General features: G+C 47.2%; 1 protein-coding gene across 1 annotated transcript in view; it reads right to left on the minus strand.

The window, feature by feature from the left end:
- The window catches only part of LOC311116863 (uncharacterized protein), a 76,391-nt gene that overhangs the window by 22,956 nt on the left and 27,868 nt on the right, over window positions 1-25,567 (minus strand). The window contains exons 4-11 of the mRNA XM_084191892.1: window positions 22,838-22,986; window positions 22,698-22,758; window positions 22,319-22,517; window positions 16,012-16,110; window positions 14,300-15,481; window positions 3,959-4,656; window positions 3,098-3,730; window positions 2,092-2,944 (exon numbers count right to left, since the gene is read on the minus strand). Coding sequence (XP_084048018.1) covers window positions 2,092-2,944; window positions 3,098-3,730; window positions 3,959-4,656; window positions 14,300-15,481; window positions 16,012-16,110; window positions 22,319-22,517; window positions 22,698-22,758; window positions 22,838-22,986 — 3,874 coding nt within the window. The remainder of the gene's footprint in view (window positions 1-2,091; window positions 2,945-3,097; window positions 3,731-3,958; window positions 4,657-14,299; window positions 15,482-16,011; window positions 16,111-22,318; window positions 22,518-22,697; window positions 22,759-22,837; window positions 22,987-25,567) is intronic.

Below are 25,567 nucleotides of genomic sequence, written 5' to 3' on the forward strand. Positions count from 1 at the left end.
TCACTCATAACGTTGTTTAGAAGAGAAGCAACAGTAAGAAATACCCTATATATACAGCAGTATGTGGAAACTCCTTCCAATTAGTGGATTCTGCTATTTCAGCCTCACCCGTTGCTGACAGGTGTATTAAATCGAGCACACAGCCATGCAATCTCCATAGACAAACATTGGCAGTAGAATGTCCTTAATGAAGAGCTCAGCGACTTTCAACGTGGCACCGTCATAGGATGACACCTTTCCAACAAGTCCGTTCGCCCTGCTAGAGTTGCCCCGGTCAACTGTCAGTGCTGTTATTGTGAAGAGGTCTAGGAGCAACAACAGCTCAGCCATGAAGTGGTAGGCCACACAAGCTCACAGAACGGGACCGCCGACTGCTGAAGCGTGTAAAAATTGTCTGTAAGAAAGATTTCTTTATCCTATCCCAGGTATTCCTTAAAGAGGTGGGGTTTCAAGTGTCTCTGGAAGGGGGTCAGTGACTCCGCTGTCCTGGCGTCGTGAGGGAGCTTGTTCCACCATTGGGGTGCCAGAGCAGCGAACAGTTTTGACTGGGCTGAGCGGGAACTGTGCTTCCGCAGAGGAAGGGGAGCCAGCAGGCCAGAGGTGGATGAACGCAGTGCCCTCGTTTGGGTGTAGGGTCTGATCAGAGCCTGAAGGTAAGGAGGTGCCGTTCCCCTCACAGCTCCGTAGGCAAGCACCATGGTCTTGTAGTAGATGCGAGCCTCAACTGGAAGCCAGTGGAGTGTGCGGAGGAGCGGGGTGACATGAGAGAACTTGGGAAGGTTGAACACCAGATGGGCTGCAGCGTTCTGGATAAGTTGTAGGGGTTTAATGGCACAGACAGGGAGCCCAGCCAACAGCGAGTTGCAGTAATCCAGACGGGAGATGACAAGTGCCTGGATTAGGACCTGTGCCGCTTTCTGTCTTTCAAGTCAGTTTATGAAAATGCCCTTTTTTGTTACAAATGTAACTTGAACCATGAATAAACACATTCACTAATAATGACTAACTTCTTGTAGCAGGCATTAGAGGCTATAGAACAATCTCTCAAGCCCACGTGCTAGTGAATAGCCAGCTAATCTTTACCTGGATGTATTTGCTTGCTAACAAGGTTCAACAGTTGAATTGTTACGACCACACCATTCTGTCTGTCTGCAACTGTTTGAACAGCATGTTAGCCTGTCCACTTTGTTCAGATGTTGAAATCAAGTGGCCTACCTTATTTCTCAGAATGAGAACGAGTTGCCAATTCCTTATATAATTGTTTTATGCTTATGTACATTTATAAACAGACTAGACAGCAAGTATGACAGTCTTTGGCTAAAATGCTGCTAACGGTACGTGGTACCACAATGCCGCGCGCGACAAACTGAGCATTAATTTTCCAGAATCAACGTTCATTGATACTCTGGTTTTAGTAGTGTCTGATCTGGACGCAATTTGAGGAGTTGAGACATAAAAAGGGTATCGTTAGAAAGGTTAACTTCTCCTCTATTACAGTAAAATAATGTCTCTGTGTTTCGGTGTCCATAGGACCGATTCTGTTGGACCAAACCTCAAATGCAAATAACGAGTTGAAACCGCTTGTCAGAGAGGAAGATGTGATATCACAACTTTGTTGGCGTGAGAGGCAGGGGGAGGGGCTTGGTGTGTAAACCATAGAGGAAGAGGCGAAGCGCTAGAATCTGTCCATATATGGGCTTATTTTGGACCTATTCTTTTTGCCTGCCTTCCCACCTCTGGGATGACGACTCCCATTGTTAGGGAGGAGACGTGCATCTCGTCCGTATACAGATCTCTGAGCAAAAGAGACCAGAAAAAAACAATGAGAAAAAGCTGATAAAAACTAAAAACTAAACCATGATTCATGCGATACAGGCATTTGGAATATCGCTCAAAAACTCACATTCTAATTAATCAAATTCATTTGATATATCGCCTAGTCAGAAGTAACAGTGTTGAAAAGAGAAGCAACAGTCAGAAGTAACAGTGTTTAGAAGGAACATTTAGATGTAAAGGTGTTGAGAAGCAACAAACAGAAGTAAGTGTTGAGAAGCAACAGTCAGAAGTAACAGTGTTTAGGAGTGTACTTACGTGTTGTCTGAGAGTCGGTTGTTGCTTTGGGAGAAGTCTCGGCGTCTGGTCTTTTTCCCCAGCTGTCCAACAGGCTCTATGTAGACCGTACTGGCACTCAGATCCACAGGGCTGGAGCTCCTGTCACTGGCTGTGTCCTGGGAGGGGTCCTTAGCTGGACCAGGGCTGAGGCTGACGCTGGGGCTCTGGGCTGACTGCTCTTCAGGGAATAGGGCTTTCCTCCCTGAAGTCTGCAACGTGCTTCTGACAGTGGCCACCGGGAGCGCTTCTCTGCCCGAGGAGAAGATGGCGCCAAAGGTGGCCAGAGAGCGCTTGGCCGTCTTGGGAGTGGAGGGGTCCTTCCTCTTCACCAGGGTCTGAACTGCTCCAGGTCGAGGTGAGGAGGCTGTGTTGCCGTTCTGAGGAGGTCCCAGGGTCTGGACTGCTCCAGGTCGAGGTGAGGAGGCTGTGTTGCCGTTCTGAGGAGGTCCCAGGGACTTAGCAGGCCTGGTCCGGACTGGTCTGGGCTTGGACTTACTTCTCACCACCTTGCGTGTTTTTGGGTTAGGCTGGGGTTGATGGGATGAAGGTGTTTTGGGGTAAGGCTGGGGTTGTTGAGGGAAGGAACAGGTGCGGCCAGCATTCTCTGGGGGGTTGTTGGTCTCCCACCAGTTCACTGGAGCTTTCCTCCTCCTGCTACTGCGTTTCTCTGGAGCCTCCCTGGCCTGGTGCTGCTGCCTGCTGGGGGTAACGGTAGCAGAGTGGGGGGTGGCATCACTCCTGCTGGGGGTAACGGTAGCAGAGTGGGGGGTGGCATCACTCTGGGGTTTACACTTGGGAGTGCGGGTGTAGATCCAGTCAAACACCTTCTCACCTGAGAAGAGACACAAGCAGAACACAAATCACCACATATTTCAATAACAGCTGTTTGAGATGACAGTACATATTCTGTATATTACTAAGCTTGATTTATGAGTGAACTATATTCCCTTGAAGGAAAAAGGATGGCGTTAATATGAAGCCTTACTTGAGGTGAGTGTATGCTGTCTGAGAGGGCTGGGCATGGCCTCCTGCTCCTCTTCTCTCTGACCTTCAGGCCTCGCTGGCTCCTCTTCTCTCTGACCTTCAGGCCTCGCTGGCTCCTCTTCTCTCTGACCTTCAGGCCTCGCTGGCTCCTCTTCTCTCTGACCTTCAGGCCTCGCTGGCTCCTCTGTCCTGGCTGTCGTCTGCTTCTTAGGTCTGCCCTTCTTGGGCTTCTCTGCTTTCTGCTCTGCAGTCTGATTGGAGCACGGTTTCTTCTCTGTGGTCTGATTGGACGAGGGTTTCTTCTCTGTGGTCTGATTGGACGAGGGTTTCTTCTTTGCGTTCTGATTAAACAAGGGTTTTGATGGCCCGTCCTCCTGCCCTGACTCCACAGAGGAATATCTTGCTAGTTTAGATGTAGTCTTGTTATTCTGTTTGGACTTGTTGTCTGTCTCTGTGAGCTGTGTGTTGACAGGACTGGTGAGCCACCAGGGACCAGGCTTCGTCCTCTTCCTCTTCCTTGCTAACTGGGAGGAGTCAGCCTCACCTGTAGGGGCGGGGCAGACCTCCTGGGCCTTACAATTGGCTGGAACCTTAGAGATGACTCGTCTCTGTCCTGTTGGTGCCAACTGTAGAACTGTGGAGGAAAGACAACATTACATCTAGCCTAGTCTTTTATGTAAACTACATTTTTCCCCCATTGATTGTTTTGTGAATGTTTTTTATATATTTTTTTATTTGTTGAGAGCTCTTACAAAACATATTCCTATACCTACAAATGGCATGATACAACTTGAACTTATGATGAACGTTGTAGTCAGAGAAACCATGATGATGTGTGATGTCAGCTGTCAGAGGATCTTACCTGGAGAAACATCCTGGTCTGCCGCCTGGTCTTCAGCTGATGATTGGTCTGCAGCCGCTTCACTCTCCTCCTCCATGGTGACGGGCTCCTCCCCAGCTCGACCTGACAGTCTCCTGGTCTTCCCAGACTGCCGGCCTCGTCCTCGGCTCGTCTTGGGGTTCACCTTGTCACCTTGGATACCAGCTTTGGATTTAGAGATTCTGGGAACTTTCTTTTCTGTTTTGGTGTGGCTAGGTTTAGGCTTGGCCCCTCCTGGTGCCTCTTGTTCCAGGTCACCTGCTGTCGTTGGTTCAGATAACAGGTTGTTGCCTTTCTTCTTGTCTTGTTCTATGTGGTCTGCCTCGAGGTCAACATGATTAACAGGCCCATCACCCTGAGGTCCTACCCCCTGGGGACTAGAGTCCTTCTCCTTCCTGGTTGTAGGATTCTTTCCCTTCTTCTCTTTAGTTGTCCGAGGTCTGTCTGTCCCTCCTGATCTCTGATTGGCTGTAGCCTTGGTGAGTGTGTCTGCTGAGGCATTGTCACTACTGTGTGATTGGTTCTGCTGCTGCGGTCGTGGTTTGGCTGTGGATCTGTTGGGGTCAATCTTCCTGCGAAGGGAGAACCAGGAAGGCCCATCATCCTCCAGGATCAGGAAGTCATCCTCCAGCTCGGTGAGAGGAGGTTCTCTCACTGGAGACGCCAGGGCTTTCCTAGGACTGAACAGAAACAGGGCTTTAACCCTCTGACCTATAACCCTAGCCTCTAACCCTTTCCTAGGGCTGACCAGAAACAGGGCTTTAACCCTCTGACCTATAACCCTACTCTAACCCTTTCCTAGGACTGAACAGAAACAGGGCTTTAACCCTCTGACCTATAACCCTACTCTAACCCTTTCCTAGGGCTGACCAGAAACACAGCATTGACCACAGCCTCTGATCTCTAACCCTTTCCTAGGGCTTATGAGTGAGAAAGTTAGACGCACAAATATCATACCCCAAAAATGCTAACCTGTTATTGTAATGGTGAGAGGTTAGCATGTCTTGGTGGGATATTTGTGCGTCTAACTTTCTCACTCATCATTATTCATGATTAATTCAGGACTATCCGTAATCATGGTAGCATCCACATTAATGTAGTAGTGTTTCAAAACAAATTATCTTCTGATTTACTAAATAAGTGTCTCCAAAATGACAATTATTTACCATAAAATGGGGGGACAATGTAAAAAAGGGCAGTAATTTCTAAACGGCCCTTTAACCTCAGTCATTGTATCATTTCAAATCCAAAGTGCTGGAGTACAGAGCCAAGACAACAAAATAATTGTCACTGTCCCAATACTTTGAGCTCCCTGTATTCTGCCCTGTAGCAAAGAGAAAATGTTGCAGTTTTAAAGCTAATTTCCTGCAATTATATGCATTTAGCCATGCAGTGTTCTTTTGCTCACACATAAAATATAAACTGACCGTACAAAACATTAAGAACACCTTCCTAATATTGAGTTGCACCCCCTTTTGCCCTCAGAACAGCCTCAATTCATCGGAGCATGGACTCGACAAGGTGTCGAAAGCGTTCCACAGGGATACTGGCCCATGTTGACTCCAATGCTTCCCACAGTTGTGTCAAGTTGTCTGGATGTCCTTTGGGGGGTGGACCATTATTGATACACACAGGAAACTACTGAGCATGAAAAACCCAGCAGCGTTGCAGTTCTTGACACAAACTGGTGCGCCTGGCACGACTCCGGTCTCCTCCCCTTCATCTACACTGACTGAAGTGGATTTAACAAGTGACATCAATAAGAGATCATAGCTTTCACCTGGATTCACCTGGTCCCTCTATGTCATAGATGCCATACACGCCGTCTGCCCATTTCAGTTGAAACCATGATTCATCGCTGAAGAGCATACTTCACCAGTGTGCCATTGGCCATTGAAGGTGAGCATTTGCCCACTGAAGTCAGGTCAAGACCCTGGTGAGGACGACGAGCACGCAGATGAGCTTCCCTGAGACAATTTCTGACAGTTTGTGCAGAAATTATTCGGTTGTGCAAACCCATAGTTTCATCAGCTGTCCTGGTGGCTGGTCTCAGACGATCCCGCAGAGGTCCTAGACTGGCCGGTTGGACGTACTGCCAAATTCTCTAAAACAATGTTGGAGGTGGCTTATGGTAATGAAATGAACATTAAATATTCTGGCAACAGTTCTGGTGGACATTCCTGCAGTCAGCATGCCAATTGCACACTCCCTCAAAACTTGAGACATCTGTGGCATTGTGTTGTGTGACAAAACTGCACATTTTAGAGTGGCCTTTAATTGTCCCCAGCACAAGGTGCACCTGTGTAATGATCATGCTGTTTAATCAGCTTCATGATATGCCACACCTGTCAGGTGGATGGATTATCTGGGCAAAGGAGAAATGCTCACTAAAAGGGATGTCAAAATGTGCGCACAACATTTGAGAAAATAAGCTTTTTGTGCATATGAAAGATTTCTGGGATCTTTTATTTCAGCTCATGAAACATGGGACCAACACTTTACATGTTGCGTTTATGTTTTAGTTCTGGACTGAATGTCATTTATGGTGAGTTTGGTCATTTCCAAGAGAATGAAAAGGTTTTGATGCTTGTCTGCTCTGATGCAGCATGTGAACACGCTGTGTCTGGAGTCGGTAGGGCAACGGGCCTGGGGGAGGAGCAGACTGGGGGAGGAGCAGACTGGGGGAGGAGCAGACTGGGGGAGGAGCAGACTGGGGGAGGAGCAGACTGGGGGAGGAGCAGACTGGCCCGAGAACAGAGGAGAAAAAATGCAAGGAAATTAAAAATGTTGGCAGCTGTACAGAGAACTCATCCAAAGGGCTTTGACCTCTCAAATACGGCAGAAAGCTTAAACAATAAGATGCACCGTCACCTTATTAATTCAGAAACGTACTAAGATAACGTGTCCCCTAAGTTTAACGTGCTAGTTAACGCAGAATTCCTCATTTTTATAATATAATATGCCATTTAGCAGACGCTTTTATCCAAAGTGACTTACAGTCATGCGTGCATACATTATTTGTATTTTTTGTATTTTTTGGTGTATGGGTGGTCCCGGGGATCGAACCGGTTACTAGCGCCGTGCTCTACCAGCTGAGCTACAGAGGACCAGAGGACCCGTTACTAGCGCCGTGCTCTACCAGCTGAGCTACAGAGGACCAGAGGACCCGTTACTAGCGCCGTGCTCTACCAGCTGAGCTACAGAGGACCAGAGGACCCGTTACTAGCGCCGTGCTCTACCAGCTGAGCTACAGAGGACCAGAGGACCCGTTACTAGCGCCGTGCTCTACCAGCTGAGCTACAGAGGACCCGTTACTAGCGCCGTGCTCTACCAGCTGAGCTACAGAGGACCAGAGGACCCGTTACTAGCGCCATGCTCTACCAGCTGAGCTACAGAGGACCAGAGGACCCGTTACTAGCGCCGTGCTCTACCAGCTGAGCTACAGAGGACCAGAGGACCGGTTACTAGCGCCGTGCTCTACCAGCTGAGCTACAGAGGACCGGTTACTAGCGCCGTGCTCTACCAGCTGAGCTACAGAGGACCCGTTACTAGCGCCGTGCTCTACCAGCTGAGCTACAGAGGACCACTTTTTCACAAAGGGAAAAAAAAATAAAACGTGTAAGAAATCTAAGATCTAAAATGGTTCTTATTGTCATTTCTGCATCAGACTATTTTTGTGCTTCAATTGCACTTTGCACTGATGAGATTCAGGAACTGGCAGACAGCGCTCTGACTGATGTGGAGCTTTTTTCTCAGGTACTTTTCTCAGTGTAGACAGTCTACTTTTCTCCATAAAATTCAAGATTTACTTGAAACAAAACATTCGGAACTGTAGCTGGCTACATTATTTATATGATAAACATTAAACGCCTAACCCTTTCCTAGTGCTGAACAGAAACAAATCATTAACCTAACCTCTAACATGCTGACAAGACCGTCGCACGCATCCACACCAGACGCGATCAGGACACGCAGGTTGAAATATCAAAGCGAACTCTGAACCTACTATATTAATTTGGGGACAGGTCGAAACACATGAAACATTCATGAACATTTAGCTAGTTAGCTTGCTGTTGCTAGCTAATTTGTCCTGGGATATACAGTGCCTTCGGAAAGTATTCAGACCCCTTGACTTTTTCCACATTTTGTTATGTTACAGCCTTATTCTAAAATTGATTAAATACAAATGTTTCCTCAGAAATGTACACACAATACCCCATAATGAAAAAGCAAAAAAAGTTTTGAAATTTTTGCAAACAGAAATACCTCAATTTCGAGTCTCATAGCAAAGGGTCTGAATACTTATACAAATGTAATATCGGTTATTAATCTTTTATAAATTTGCAAATTTCTAAAAATGTGTTTTTGCTTTGTCATTATGGGGTAGTGTGTGTAGATTGATGAGGAACATTTAAAATGTAATCCATACTACTATAAACCAATGAGGAGCGAGTCAAGCGTCACAAATACAACCGAGTTCTATTTCAGCGCCTGGCTACGCAGACGCTCGTTGACGCGCTCGAGCAGATCAGATAAAATTATTGAATAACGTGTACATTTATTTTGCAACACTCACGCAACGCGGGCGGTGTGGTCCGCATGTAACTTTAATCTCTAACCCTTTCATAGGGCTGAACAGAAACACATAATTAACCCTAGCCTCTAACCCCTAACCCTTTCATAGAGCTGAACAGAAACACATAATTAACCCTAGACTCTAACCCCTAGCCCCTAACCCTTTCATAGAGTTGAACAGAAACACATCATTAACCCTAACCTCTAACCCCTAACCCTTTCATAGAGCTGAACAGAAACACATCATTAACCCTAACCCCTAACCCTTTCATAGAGCTGAACAGAAACACATCATTAACCCTAACCCCTAACCCTTTCATAGAGCTGAACAGAAACACATCATTAACCCTAACCCCTAACCCTTTCATAGAGCTGAACAGAAACACATCATTAACCCTAACCCCTAACCCTTTCATAGAGCTGAACAGAAACACATCATTAACCCTAACCCCTAACCCTTTCATAGAGCTGAACAGAAACACATCATTAACCCTAACCCCTAACCCTTTCATAGAGCTGAACAGAAACACATCATTAACCCTAACCCCTAACCCTTTCATAGAGCTGAACAGAAACACATCATTAACCCTAACCCCTAACCCTTTCATAGAGCTGAACAGAAACACATCATTAACCCTAACCCCTAACCCTTTCATAGAGCTGAACAGAAACACATCATTAACCCTAACCCCTAACCCTTTCATAGAGCTGAACAGAAACACATCATTAACCCTAACCCCTAACCCTTTCATAGAGCTGAACAGAAACACATCATTAACCCTAACCCCTAACCCTTTCATAGAGCTGAACAGAAACACATCATTAACCCTAACCCCTAACCCTTTCATAGAGCTGAACAGAAACACATCATTAACCCTAACCCCTAACCCTTTCATAGAGCTGAACAGAAACACATCATTAACCCTAACCCCTAACCCTTTCATAGAGCTGAACAGAAACACATCATTAACCCTAACCCCTAACCCTTTCATAGGGCTGAACAGAAACACGGCATTCAGGGTCCCCCCCACAGGAGTTTTTAACAAGGTGGTGCTGATAAGTCAGTCGAGGAGGAGGTGCTTTGAACACCTGTAACTGCCATTTCCTGCAATCTAAACACTTGAATTAAGTGATTAAGTGCAAATAAATTAATTAATTTTGTAAATGTCATTAATACTGGTTTTAAACCCAGCGTTCCCCAAACTAGGGGTCGCGACCCCATGTGGGGTCAACTGATTTGAAAATGGGGTGGTGAGAGACCTTGGTTCATAGAACCAGGGTTATGTCAGTAACCTCCGGTAGTCGCTAAATGCTGTTGTAATAAACAGCGGTTTCCGTTTCCTTCCTACAAATATGGATTTATCTTTGAACGGTTTAAGCTACAAAATATTATGACCCCATCACTGAAAGATATGACTATCAGGAACACACGTGTTCTGTTTCCCTCTCCAATGCCTACAAGCTGCGTAGGGCTCAGAACAGACTGGACAGGACCAGACTGGGGGGGAAAGAACATCAATGATGGTGTTATTTTCTACACAGAAGATCATTCAAAAGTATTGCCTGATGATCTTCTGAACTTCCCAATATCTTTCTGATTTCAGTCACTTCAAACCAGATTGAAATACTTTGGCCATATATTACATAACTGTTTTTCCATGGTGTGGTCCACATTTGTATATACAGTGCATCTGGAAAGTATTCAGACCCCTTCCCCTCTTCCACATTTTGTTACGTTACAGCCTTATTCTAGAATTGATTAAATAAGACATTTAGGCTGTAACGTAACAAAATGTGGAAAAAGTCAAGGGGTCTGAATAATTTCCAAATGCACTGTATTTCAAAATGGGTTCGTGGGCCAATTTTCTGAGGGAACACCTGCATTAGCCCTAGCCACCATTATACACTGTATACAGTATCAGAATTCACCACATCAACTAATAGCAAAGACAGTATGAAGATGGGCAGAAAATGCTTAATCCCTAACCACTCAGCCCCTCCCAGATGGTCATGCTGTCTCCCTCCCCTCCAACCCTAACCACTCAGCCCCTCCCAGATGGTCATGCTGTCTCCCTCCCCTCCAACCCTAACCACTCAGCCCCTCCCAGATGGTCATGCTGTCTCCCTCCCCTCCAACCCTAACCACTCAGCCCCTCCCAGATGGTCATGCTGTCTCCCTCCCTCCCCTCCAACCCTAACCACTCAGCCCCTCCCATTCCTCCCTTCCCTCATCAACTCATCCCTGACCACTAGACCCCATCCCCTCCTCCAGACCATCTCTGGAGACCTTCTCCCATTCCTCACTTCCCTCATCAACTCATCCCTGACCACTAGACCCCATCCCCTCATCCAGACCTTCTCTGAAGACCTTCTCCCATTCCTCACTTCCCTCATCAACTCATCCAGACCTTCTCTGGAGACCTTCTCCCATTCCTCACTTCCCTCATCAACTCATCCCTGACCACTGGCTGCGTCCCCTCTGACTTCAAATTGCCCCAGTCGCTCCCCTCCTCAAGAAACAAACACTCGTCTCCTCTGACGTCAAAAACTATAGACCTGTATCCCTTCTTTTCTTTCCAAAACACTTGAGCGTGCAGTCTCTGATCAACTCTCTCATTACCTCTCTCAGAACAATCTTCTTGACCCTAACCAGTCAGGCTTCAAGACGGGTCACTCAACCGAGACTGCTCGTCTGTGTCACGGAGGCTCTCCGCACTGCCAAAGCTGACACTCTGTCCTCTGTTCTCATCCTCCTAGATCCATCTGCTGCCTTTGACACTGTGAACCACCAGATCCTCCTCTCCACCCTCTCAGGGCTGGGTGTCTCAGGCTCTGCCACCTCTAGGACTGCCCGAGTCGCTCCCCTCACACAGGAAGCGGTGCAGGTCCTAATCCAGGCACTAATCTCCCGTCTGGATTACTGCAACTCGCTGTTGGCTGGGCTCCCTGTCTGTGCCATTAAACCCCTGCAACTTATCTAGAACGCTGCAGCCCGCCTGGTGTTCAACCTTCCCATGTTCTCTCATGTTACCCCACTGGCTTCCAGTTGAAGCTCGCATCCACTACAAGACCATGGTGTTTACCTACGGAGCAGCAAGAGGAACTGCCCCTCCCTACCTTCAGGCTATGCTCAAACCCTACACCCCAACCCGAGCACTCAGTTCTGCCACCTCTGGTCTCTTGGCCCTCCCACCCCTACGGGAGGGCAGCTCCCGCTCAGCCCAGTCCAAGCTCTTCTCTGTCCTGGCACCCCAACGGTGGAACCAACAATCCCCCCTTCAACCCCTTTCTAGGAAAAGTATACATACTATGCCTGTGATATGTGGTTGTCCCACCTAGCTACAGTGAGGGAAAAAAGTATTTGATCTCCTTCTGATTTTGTACGTTTGCCCACTGACAAAGAAATGATCAGTCTATAATTTTAATGGTAGGTTTATTTGAACAGTGAGAGACAGAATAACAAAAAAATCCAGAAAAACGCATGTCAAAAATGTTATAAATTGATTTGCATTTTAAATGAGGGAAATAAGTATTTGACCCCCTCTTAATCAGAAAGATTTCTGGCTCCAAGGTGTCTTTTATACAGGTAACGAGCTGAGATTAGGAGCACACTCTTTAAGGGAGTGCTCCTAATCTCAGTTTGTTACCTGTAGAAAAGACACCTGTCCACAGAAGCAATCAATCAGATTCCAAACTCTCCACCATGGCCAAGACCAAAGAGCTCTCCAAGGATGTCAGGGACAAGATTGTAGACCTACACAAGGCTGGAATGGGATACAAGACCATCGCCAAGCAGCTTGGTGAGAAGGTGACAACAGTTGGTGCGATTATTCGCAAATGGAAGAAACACAAAAGAACTGTCAATCTCCCTCGGCCTGGGACTCCATGCAAGATCTCACCTCATGGAGTTGCAATGATCATGAGAACGGTGAGGAATCAGCCCAGAACTACATGGGAGGATCTTGTCAATGATCTCAAGGCAGCTGGGACCATAGACACCAAGAAAACAATTGATAACACACTACGCTGCTCAAAAAAGCACATATACAGGCCCGTCTGAAGTTTGCCAATGAACATCTGAATGATTCAGAGGAGAACTGGGTGTTGTGGTCAGATGAGACCAAAATCGAGCTCTTTGGCATCAACTCAACTCGCCGTGTTTGGACGAGGAGGAATGCTGCCTATGACCCCAAGAACACCATCCCCACCGTCAAACATGGAGGTGGAAACATTATGCTTTGGGGGTGTTTTTCTGCTAAGGGGACAGGACAACTTCACCGCATCAAAGGGACGATGGACGGGGCCATGTACCGTCAAATCTTGGGTGAGAACCTCCTTCCCTCAGCCAGGGCATTGAAAATGGGTCGTGGATGGGTATTCCAGCATGACAATGACCCAAAACACACGGCCAAGGCAACATAGGAGTGGCTCAAGAAGAAGCACATTAAGGTCCTGGAGTGGCCTAGCCAGTCTCCAGACGTTAATCCCATAGTAAATCTGTGGAGGAAGCTGAAGGTTCGAGTTGCCAAACGTCAGCCTCGAAACCTTAATGACTTGGAGAAGATCTGCAAAGAGGAGTGGGACAAAATCCCTCCTGAGATGTGTGAAAACCTGGTGGCCAACTACAAGAAATGTCTGACCTCTGATTGCCAACAAGGGTTTTGCCACCAAGTACTAAGTCATGTTTTGCAGAGGGGTCAAATACTTATTTCCCTCATTAAAATGCAAATCAATTTATAACATTTTTGACATGCGTTTTTATGGATTTTTTTGTTGTTATTCTGTCTCTCACTGTTCAAATAAACCTACCATTAAAATGATAGACTGATCATGTCTTTGTCAGTGGGCAAACGTACAAAATCAGCAGGGGATCAAATACTTTTTTCCCTCACTGTATCTGAAGATGAATGCACTGACTAAGTCACCCTGTGATATGTGGTTGTCCCACCTAGCTAACTAAGTCACTCTGGATAAGAGCGTCGGCTAAATGACTAAAATGTAAATCCCCAATCACGCTTGTAGACGACATTGGCTACGTGTCAGTTTGTCACTTTCAGGAAGTTGGAGTAATACCATGATCAATTACTGAAGACATTGGCTCTAATCCAGGTTGTGCCTTTATCTTTCGAGACAATTAACAACTAAGGAAGAATATTTCACTTCTCTCATTGACTTCTCAAACCCCAAACTCCAGCCAGGTATACTTCGCAAGCATTCCCGGAAGTCTTGCGATGTTGGGCCTCTGGGTTTAGAAACTCAGGGAGGGGCCTCCCGAGTGGCACAGTGGTCAAAGGCAATTAACTGTGAGATCCTGGTTCGAGTCCAGGCTTGACCGGGAGACCCATTGGGCGGCGCACAATTGGCCAAGCGCCGTCCAGGGTAGGGGAGTGTTTGGCCGGCAGTGCACGCTGACTCGGTTGCCAGGTGTACAGTGTTTCCTCCGGCACATTGGTGCGGCTGGCTTCCGGGTTAAGTGGGCACTGTGTCAAGAAGCAGTGCGGCTCGGTTGGGTTGTGTTTCGGAGGACGCACTACTTTCGACCTTCGCCTCTCCCGTGTCCGTACGGGAGTTGCAGCGATGGGACAAGACTGTAACTACCAATTGGATACCCTGAAATTGGGTAGAAGAAAGGGGGTAAAATACAAAAATACTAAAAAAAGACACTCAGGGAGGGCCACTACTGTGGATATTGTAAACAGGACAGTTCTAATCATTCATTGGGTTAAATGAAAACAGATGTGGACTCACCAGGCAGGCTTTGACTGACCAGCCTCTCTCAGCTTCTGGAGAAAGGAGGATGTGGCTTTCCTTTCCTGTGTTGCCTCCTTCTCTGGTGGTTGGGCCAGACTCCTCTTCTCTGGCGGTTGGGCCAGACTCCTCTTCTCTGGCTGTTGGGCCAGACTCCTCTTCTCTGGCTGTTGGGCCAGACTCCTCTTCTCTGGCTGTTGGGCCAGACTCCTCTTCTCTGGCTGTTGGGCCAGACTCCTCTTCTCTGGCTGTTGGGCCAGACTCCTCTTCTCTGGCTGTTGGGCCAGACTCCTCTTCTCTGGCTGTTGGGCCAGACTCCTCTTCTCTGGCTGTTGGGCCAGACTCCTCTTCTCTGGCTGTTGGGCCAGACTCCTCTTCTCTGGCTGTTGGGCCAGACTCCTCTTCTCTGGCTGTTGGGCCAGACTCCTCTTCTCTGGCTGTTGGGCCAGACTCCTCTTCTCTGGCTGTTGGGCCAGACTCCTCTTCTCTGGCGGTTGGGCCAGAATGTTAATCTCTGGCGGTTGGGCCAGAATGTTAATCTCTGGCGGTTGGGCCAGAATGTTAATCTCTGGCGGTTGGGCCAGAATGTTAATCTCTGGCGGTTGGGCCAGAATGTTAATCTCTGGCGGTTGGGCCAGAATGTTAATCTCTGGCGGTTGGGCCAGACTCTTCTTCTCTGGCGGTTGGGCCAGACTCTTCTTCTCTGGCGGTTGGGCCAGACTCTTCTTCTCTGGCGGTTGGGCCAGACTCTTCTTCTCTGGCGGTTGGGCCAGACTCTTCTTCTCTGGCGGTTGGGCCAGACTCTTCTTCTCTGGTGGTTGGGCCAGACTCTTCTTCTCTGGTGGTTGGGCCAGACTCTTCTTCTCTGGTGGTTGGGCCAGACTCTTCTTCTCTGGTGGTTGGGCCAGACTCTTCTTCTCTGGTGGTTGGGCCAGACTCTTCTTCTCTGGTGGTTGGGCCAGACTCTTCTTCTCTGGTGGTTGGGCCAGACTCTTCTTCTCTGGTAGTTGGGCCAGACTCTTCTTCTCTGGTGGTTGGGCCAGACTCTTCTTCTCTGGTGGTTGGGCCAGACTCTTCTTCTCTGGTGCTGGTTGTTCTTTGGGTTCCACTGCTGGATACGGGCTTCTGTGGGGAGGCTCCTCTGGCTCCGTCTCTGTGCTGCAGAGGGACAGTCTCAACTTCCTGGAGAATTAACACAATAGGGATGTGTCAAATTCTAAATGATCTTAACATTTAAACTGCCATTTTTGTCCAGTTTCCTTTAGAACAATAAGAACAAGTGATACAATTCCACATGAAATCACAATGCAGAATATGGTCCTATTACGTACCACAGTCCTAGACACAGTAGGCTACCGGTAGTCTGTAATTTCATATTATGAGACAAAAACACACTAACTAGCAATGATTCATGAGAAAAATAGTTTGAGAGCTTGCGCTTTGTACTTGCAGACTAATTATTGAACAATTTCTGCACCAAGGCCATCATGGTTTTTCAACATGGCATCTGGTAGTCTGGTTCTAGATATGCCATCAGGGTTTTGAAGTCAACATCCTCTACCATTGACAATGGCTGCATATCAACTGCAGTCATTTCTGGAATCAAACCCTAACCAAGGTCTCCTGTCCTGTGTTACCACTGATGTGATTATTATGTAGATGACTATAATAAGGTTTAAGATCAGTCTGCAGAGCCAGACCAGTAGACTAACCAAGGGGTCTCTTCCTCCTCCGTCATTCTGTGAGCTGGGGTATTTTGTTTGCCAACAGAAAACCGACAGGGAGGAGAATCCAGCACTGCATCACATCCTCTGGAGAAGAGAGGGAACATCAGGGAGGTATATAAGAAGAGAGGGAACATCAGGGAGGTATAAAAGAGGGAACATCAGGGCAGGGAGGTATAGAAGAGGGAACATCAGGGAGGTATAGAAGAGTGAACATCAGGGAGGTATAGAAGAGTGAACATCAGGGCAGGGAGGTATAGAAGAGTGAACATCAGGGCAGGGAGGTATAGAAGAGTGAACATCAGGGCAGGGAGGTATAGAAGAGGGAACATCAGGGCAGGGAGGTATAGAAGAGGGAACATCAGGGCAGGGAGGTATAGAAGAGGGAACATCAGGGCAGGGAGGTATAGAAGAGGGAACATCAGGGCAGGGAGGTATAGAAGAGGGAACATCAGGGAGGTATAGAAGAGGGAACATCAGGGAGGTATAGAAGAGGGAACATCAGGGAGGTATAGAAGAGGGAACATCAGGGAGGTATAGAAGAGGGAACATCAGGGAGGTATAGAAGAGTGAACATCAGGGCAGGGAGGTATAGAAGAGGGAACATCAGGGCAGGGAGGTATAGAAGAGGGAACATCAGGGCAGGGAGGTATAGAAGAGGGAACATCAGGGCAGGGAGGTATAGAAGAGGGAACATCAGGGCAGGGAGGTATAGAAGAGGGAACATCAGGGCAGGGAGGTATAGAAGAGGGAACATCAGGGCAGGGAGGTATAGAAGAGGGAACATCAGGGCAGGGAGGTATAGAAGAGGGAACATCAGGGCAGGGAGGTATAGAAGAGGGAACATCAGGGCAGGGAGGTATAGAAGAGGGAACATCAGGGCAGGGAGGTATAGAAGAGGGAACATCAGGGCAGGGAGGGATAGAAGAGGGAACATCAGGGCAGGGAGGGATAGAAGAGGGAACATCAGGGCAGGGAGGTATAGAAGAGGGAACATCAGGGCAGGGAGGTATAGAAGAGGGAACATCAGGGCAGGGAGGTATAGAAGAGGGAACATCAGGGCAGGGAGGTATAGAAGAGGGAACATCAGGGCAGGGAGGTATAGAAGAGGGAACATCAGGGCAGGGAGGTATAGAAGAGGGAACATCAGGGCAGGGAGGTATAGAAGAGGGAACATCAGGGCAGGGAGGGATAGAAGAGGGAACATCAGGGCAGGGAGGGATAGAAGAGGGAACATCAGGGCAGGGAGGTATAGAAGAGGGAACATCAGGGCAGGGAGGTATAGAAGAGGGAACATCAGGGCAGGGAGGTATAGAAGAGGGAACATCAGGGCAGGGAGGTATAGAAGAGGGAACATCAGGGCAGGGAGGTATAGAAGAGGGAACATCAGGGCAGGGAGGTATAGAAGAGGGAACATCAGGGCAGGGAGGTATAGAAGAGGGAACATCAGGGAGGTATAGAAGAGGGAACATCAGGGAGGTATAGAAGAGGGAACATCAGGGAGGTATGGAAGAGGGAACATCAGGGAGGTATAGAAGAGGGAACATCAGGGAGGTATAGAAGAGGGAACATCAGGGAGGTATAGAAGAGGGAACATCAGGGAGGTATAGAAGAGGGAACATCAGGGAGGTATAGAAGAGGGAACATCAGGGAGGTATAGAAGAGGGAACATCAGGGAGGTATAGAAGAGGGAACATCAGGGAGGTATAGAAGAGGGAACATCAGGGAGGTATAGAAGAGGGAACACCAGGGAGGTATAGAAGAGGGAACACCAGGGAGGTATAGAAGAGGGAACATCAGGGAGGTATAGAAGAGGGAACATCAGGGCAGGGAGGTATAGAAGAGGGAACATCAGGGAGGTATAGAAGAGTGAACATCAGGGAGGTATAGAAGAGTGAACATCAGGGAGGTATAGAAGAGGGAACATCAGGGAGGTATAGAAGAGGGAACATCAGGGCAGGGAGGTATAGAAGAGGGAACATCAGGGCAGGGAGGTATAGAAGAGGGAACATCAGGGCAGGGAGGTATAGAAGAGGGAACATCAGGGCAGGGAGGTATAGAAGAGGGAACATCAGGGCAGGGAGGTATAGAAGAGGGAACATCAGGGCAGGGAGGTATAGAAGAGGGAACATCAGGGCAGGGAGGTATAGAAGAGGGAACATCAGGGCAGGGAGGTATAGAAGAGGGAACATCAGGGCGGTATAGAAGAGGGAACATCAGGGCGGTATAGAAGAGGGAACATCAGGGCGGTATAGAACAGGGAACATCAGGGAGGTATAGAAGAGGGAACATCAGCGAGGTATAGAAGAGGGAACATCAGGGCAGGGAGGTATAGAAGAGGGAACATCAGGGCAGGGAGGTATAGAAGAGGGAACATCAGGGCAGGGAGGTATAGAAGAGGGAACATCAGGGCAGGGAGGTATAGAAGAGGGAACATCAGGGAGGTATAGAAGAGGGAACATCAGGGAGGTATAGAAGAGGGAACACCAGGGAGGTATAGAAGAAGAGAGGGAACACCAGGGAGGTATAGAAGAGGGAACATCAGGGAGGTATAGAAGAGGGAACATCAGGGAGGTATAGAAGAAGAGAGGGAACATCAGGGAGGTATAGAAGAGGGAACACCAGGGAGGTATAGAAGAAGAGAGGGAACACCAGGGAGGTATAGAAGAAGAGAGGGAACACCAGGGAGGTATAGAAGAAGAGAGGGAACATCAGGGAGGTATAGAAGAGGGAACATCAGGGAGGTATAGAAGAGGGAGGTATAGAAGAGGGAACATCAGGGAGGTATAGAAGAGAGGGAACATCAGGGAGGTATAGAAGAGAGGGAACATCAGGGAGGTATAGAAGAGAGGGCACATCAGGGAGGTATAGAAGAGAGGGAACATCAGGGAGGTATAGAAGAGCGGGAACATCAGGGAAGTATAGAAGAGGGAACATCAGGGAGGTATAGAAGAGGGAACATCAGGGAGGTATAGAAGAGGGAACATCAGGGAGGTATAGAAGAAGAGAGGGAACATCAGGGAGGTATAGAAGAAGAGAGGGAACACCAGGGAGGTATAGAAGAAGAGAGGGAACACCAGGGAGGTATAGAAGAGGGAACACCAGGGAGGTATAGAAGAGGGAACATCAGGGAGGTATAGAAGAAGAGAGGGAACATCAGGGAGGTACAGAAGAAGAGAGGAAACATCAGGGAGGTATAGAAGAGGGAACATCAGGGAGGTATAGAAGAGGGAACATCAGGGAGGTATAGAAGAGGGAACATCAGGGAGGTATAGAAGAGGGAACATCAGGGAGGTATAGAAGAGGGAACATCAGGGAGGTATAGAAGAGGGAACATCAGGGAGGTATAGAAGAGGGAACATCAGGGAGGTATAGAAGAGGGAACATCAGGGAGGTATAGAAGAGGGAACATCAGGGAGGTATAGAAGAAGAGAGGGAACATCAGGGAGGTATAGAAGAAGAGAGGGAACATCAGGGAGGTATAGAAGAAGAGAGGGAACATCAGGGAGGTATAGAAGAAGAGAGGGAACATCAGGGAGGTATAGAAGAGAGGGAACATCAGGGAGGTATAGAAGAGAGGGAACATCAGGGAGGTATAGAAGAGGGAACATCAGGGAGGTATAGAAGAGGGAACATCAGGGAGGTTGGAAGAGGGAACATCAGGGAGGTATAGAAGAAGGAACATCAGGGAGGTATAGAAGAGGGAACATCAGGGAGGTATAGAAGAGGGAACATCAGGGAGGTATAGAAGAGAGGGAACATCAGGGAGGTATAGAAGAGAGGGAACATCAGGGAGGTATAGAAGAGGGAACATCAGGGAGGTATAGAAGAGAGGGAACATCAGGGAGGTATAGAAGAGGGAACATCAGGGAGGTATAGAAGAGGGAACATCAGGGAGGTATAGAAGAGGGAACATCAGGGAGGTATAGAAGAGGGAACATCAGGGAGGTATAGAAGAGGGAACATCAAGGAGGTATAGAAGAGGGAACATCAGGGAGGTATAGAAGAGGGAACATCAGGAAGGTATAGAAGAAGAGAAGGAACATCAGGGAGGTATAGAAGAAGAGAGGGAACATCAGGGAGGTATAGAAGAAGAGAGGGAACATCAGGGAGGTATAGAAGAAGAGAGGGAACATCAGGGAGGTATAGAAGAAGAGATGGAACATCAGGGAGGTATAGAAGAAGAGAGGGAACATCAGGGAGGTATGGAAGAAGAGAGGGAACATCAGGGAGGTATAGAATAAGAGAGGGAACATCAGTGAGGTATATAGAAGAGGGAACATCAGGGAGGTATAGAAGAGGGAACATCAGGGAGGTATAGAAGAGGGAACATCAGGGAGATTGGAAGAGGGAACATCAGGGAGGTATAGAAGAGGGAACATCAGGGAGGTATAGAAGAGGGAACATCAGGGAGGTATAGAAGAAGAGAGGGAACATCAGGGAGGTATAGAAGAGGGAACATCAGGGAGGTATAGAAGAGGGAACATCAGGGAGGTATAGAAGAGGGAACATCAGGGAGGTATAGAAGAGAGGGAACATCAGGGAGGTATAGAAGAGAGGGAACATCAGGGAGGTATAGAAGAGAGGGAACATCAGGGAGGTATAGAAGAGAGGGAACATCAGGGAGGTATAGAAGAAGAGGGAACATCAGGGAGGTATAGAAGAAGAGAGGGAACATCAGGGAGGTATAGAAGAAGAGAGGGAACATCAGGGAGGTATAGAAGAGAGGGAACATCAGGGAGGTATAGAAGAGAGGGAACATCAGGGAGGTATAGAAGAGGGAACATCAGGGAGGTATAGAAGAGGGAACATCAGGGAGATATAGAAGAGGGAACATCAGGGAGGTATAGAAGAGGGAACATCAGGGAGGTATAGAAGAAGAGAGGGAACATCAGGGAGGTATAGAAGAAGAGAGGGAACACCAGGGAGGTATAGAAGAGGGAACATCAGGGAGGTATAGAAGAAGAGAGGGAACATCAGGGAGGTATAGAAGAAGAGAGGGAACATCAGGGAGGTATAGAAGAAGAGAGGGAACATCAGGGAGGTATAGAAGAAGAGAGGAAACATCAGGGAGGTATAGAAGAGGGAACATCAGGGAGGTATAGAAGAGGGAACATCAGGGAGGTATAGAAGAGGGAACATCAGGGAGGTATAGAAGAGGGAACATCAGGGAGGTATAGAAGAGGGAACATCAGGGAGGTATAGAAGAAGAGAGGGAACATCAGGGAGGTATAGAAGAAGAGAGGGAACATCAGGGAGGTATAGAATAAGAGAGGGAACATCAGTGAGGTATATAGAAGAGGGAACATCAGTGAGGTATAGAAGAGGGAACATCAGGGAGGTATAGAAGAGGGAACATCAGGGAGGTTGGAAGAGGGAACATCAGGGAGGTATAGAAGAGGGAACATCAGGGAGGTATAGAAGAGGGAACATCAGGGAGGTATAGAAGAGGGAACATCAGGGAGGTATAGAAGAAGAGAGGGAACATCAGGGAGGTATAGAAGAGGGAACATCAGGGAGGTATAGAAGAGGGAACATCAGGGAGGTATAGAAGAGGGAACATCAGGGAGGTATAGAAGAGAGGGAACATCAGGGAGGTATAGAAGAGAGGGAACATCAGGGAGGTATAGAAGAGAGGGAACATCAGGGAGGTATAGAAGAGAGGGAACATCAGGGAGGTATAGAAGAAGAGGGAACATCAGGGAGGTATAGAAGAAGAGAGGGAACATCAGGGAGGTATAGAAGAAGAGAGGGAACATCAGGGAGGTATAGAAGAAGAGAGGGAACATCAGGGAGGTATAGAAGAAGAGAGGGAACATCAGGGAGGTATAGAAGAAGAGAGGGAACATCAGGGAGGTATAGAAGAGAGGGAACATCAGGGAGGTATAGAAGAGAGGGAACATCAGGGAGGTATAGAAGAGGGAACATCAGGGAGGTATAGAAGAGGGAACATCAGGGAGATATAGAAGAAGAGAGGGAACATCAGGGAGGTATAGAAGAAGAGAGGGAACACCAGGGAGGTATAGAAGAGGGAACATCAGGGAGGTATAGAAGAAGAGAGGGAACATCAGGGAGGTATAGAAGAAGAGAGGAAACATCAGGGAGGTATAGAAGAGGGAACATCAGGGAGGTATATATAAGAAGATGGGGAACATCAGGGAGGTATAGAAGAAGAGGGGGAACATCAGGGAAGCGTAGAGAAATCAGATCAACATAACACATCTACAACAAGACTAAAAACAACAAACTCCTTGTTAGGCGTTCCATATCAGTATGGAGTTGGGATCCATCTTACCCATCTGCTGCCTGTTCGTTGCACTGTTGTGTCAGGGCAGTGAAAGGCTGCTTTACAGGGCAGTGGTCATATTCATCATCATCATCATCATCACAGCTCAAGAGCAATGGAGAGGCTGTTTTGTCCTTGACCTCCTCCCCCTCCTGCCACTCTAAGGGGCTGGAGGTCTTCATGGGAGCACGCTCTTTAAACGGGCTCTCTACCTCAGCCAAGGAAAACACAGGGAAAAGGGTTGACACTCAAGACAAGACATTTCTACTGATAACTTGCTGATGTCATACAGAGGTGGGCTGGTGACATTAGCATATGCCCAGATATACTGCCACAGTCACTAGCCATTTCGGTCACTAGCTATCAGTTATCAATAATCATATCCTACCATTATCCAGCAAAGTGATCTCTGCTCTTCCCTCTTTGTGCATCTCTTCTCCTTGGGGCACCTAGTGTCAACAACAGATCATAAGTGTCCATTCTGGCATTTAATGTAATTCCATTGCAGAATAGTATGATGTGTTTTACCCCTTCACCACTCGGAGTCTCTGGAACTGGTGATGGTTCTCTCTCCACCTTCTCCTCCACAGGGTTACCAGTCTCCCCCTCCTCCACAGGGGCGAAGGTCGGAGAGGGAGGCAGAGAGGGAAGCTCTTCCCCCATATCAGAGGGAGAATCTGCAGGACATATTAAGTCACATGAGTTATTGGTGGTCCAGAGACAAGGTAACATACAGGACAGAAGACAGGTCATAGGGATGGGTATTTGAAATAATTTCTCTATTCTAATAGAACATAGCTCTACTCTGACCAACCAGAATGACACAAAATGCCACAACAGCAAACAGTGTTGTTTTCAGGGCGTTATATCAGCACAGTAGCCAATGCCACAACAGCAAACAGTGCTGTTTTCAGGGCGTTATATCAGCACAGTAGCCAATGCCACAACAGCAAACAGTGTTGTTTTCAGGGCGTTATATCAGCACAGTAGCCAATGCCACAACAGCAAACAGTGCTGTTTTCAGGGCGTTATATCAGCACAGTAGCCTATTCTAACAACCACAGTGAAAGAGAAGTCTGATGTTCACCATTATAGAACCAAGGATTTGACAAATGGGGGAAAATGTGTAACGTTTAGACAGTGTATTTCTGTCTGTTTTCCAGCCCTATTGCGTATGACTGCTAGGGGGCAATTCAGTTCTATGTGTTGGACAACGGCCCTTACTGCAGGCCCACGGTTTTGTCCAGATATTTGACAAAATGTACTTTTCCTAGCAAACTTATGCAGCAGGTTATGCAAATGAACGTAGCAGGTTAGGAGAATTAGGTTAAGGTCAGAAAGAAGGTTAGCTAAAAAAAATCCATTTTTGATGTCAACTTGATAAAAGCTGCATCCCATCTAGACATGACCCTGTTCCCCACCCACTCAGCAACGATGGTAGTCTGTCATTTCATATTATGAGACAAAAACACACTAACTAGCAATGATTCATGAGGAAAAATAGTTTGAGAGCTTGCGCTTTGTACTTGCAGACTAATCATTGTACAATTTCTCCACCAAGGCCATCATGGTTTTTCAACATGGCATCTGGTAGTCTGGTTCTAGATATACCATCAGGGTATTGAAGTCAACATCCTCTACCATTGACAATGGCTGCATATCAACTGCAGTCATTTCTGGAATCAGCGCTGTGATTTTCTCACTCCCTTATCACACTTCAATAGTGTGAAGCAGTCTAGGGCCTGCGCTGCCGCCAGCAACGGTTTGTCTCACGGTGTGTCCCTTTCAGATGGTGAAGCATTGCATCTGTACTACCATTACCGTACCTCAATTCCACCTCGCAAAGTTTGCATTTCACCACCTACTCATTTAACTCCTCAAAGTGTTGCTATACAGGACTTCCTCAGTGTTGCTATACATACAGGACTTCCTCAGTGTTGCTATACATACAGGACTTCCTCAGTGTTGCTATACATACAGGACTTCCTCAGTGTTGCTATACATACAGGACTTCCTCAGTGTTGCTATACATACAGGACTTCCTCAGTGTTGCTATACATACAGGACTTCCTCAGTGTTGCTATACATACAGGACTTCCTCAGTGTTGCTATACATACAGGACTTCCTCAGTGTTGCCATACAGGACTTCCTCAGTGTTGCCATTCAGGACTTCACTGCTATCGCTTGCCTTTGATGATTGATGGTGTGCGGAGCTCTTTATATCTGTGGCAAATCATTTGAAAGATGCATATCACCCTCACACCATAACACCTCCTCCTCCATGCATTACGTGGAAAATACACATGCGGAGATCATCCATTCACCCACACCGCGTCTCACAAAGACACAGCGGTTGGAACCAAAAATCTCAAATTTGGACTCCAGACCAAAGTACACATTTCCACCATTGCTTTGCTGGTGACGATGTCTGTGATTTTATTTAGAATTCAAGGCACACTTAACCAGCATGGCTACCACAGCATTCTGCAGCGATACGTCATCCCATCTGGTTTGGGCTTAGTGGGACGATCACTTGTTTTTCAACAGGACAATGATCCAACACACCTCCAGGTTGTGTAAGGGCTATTTTACCAAGAAGGAGAGTGATGGAGTGCTGCATCAGATTACCTGGCCTTTCCATCCCCCGACCTCAAACAAATTGAGATGGTTTGGGATGAGTTGGACCGCAGAGTGAAGGAAAAGCAGCCAACAAGTGCTCAGCATGTGGGAACGCCTTCAAGACTGTTGGAAAAGCATTCCAGGTGAAGCTGGTTGAGATAATGCCAGGGGTGTGCAAAGCTGTCATCAAGGCAAAGGGTGGCTATTTGAAGAATCTCAAATATATTTTGATTTGATTAACACTTTTTTGGTTACTACATGATTCCATGTGTGTTATTTCATAGTTTTGATGTCTTCACTATTATTCTACAATGTAGAAAATAGTAAAAATAAAAGACAAACCCTTGAATGAGTAGGTGTTCTAAAACCTTTGACTGGTAGTGTATATATATTACCTAAATTACCTCGACACACCTGTACCCCCGCACATTGACTCGGTACCGGTACCCCCTGTATATAGCCTCGTTATTGTTATTTTATTGTTGCTCTTTTGTATTTAACTTTTTAGTCTATTTTTCTTAACTGCATAGTTGGTTAAGGGCTTGTCAGTAAGCATTTCACTGTTAGTCTACACCTGTTATATTCGGCGCAGATGACAAATAAAATGTGATTTTATTTATATTTTTCTTTCAAAGCAT

The sequence above is a fragment of the Coregonus lavaretus genome (assembly GCF_964263955.1).
Source record: "Coregonus lavaretus genome assembly, contig: HAP1_SCAFFOLD_190, whole genome shotgun sequence".
Lineage (NCBI taxonomy): Eukaryota > Metazoa > Chordata > Actinopteri > Salmoniformes > Salmonidae > Coregonus > Coregonus lavaretus.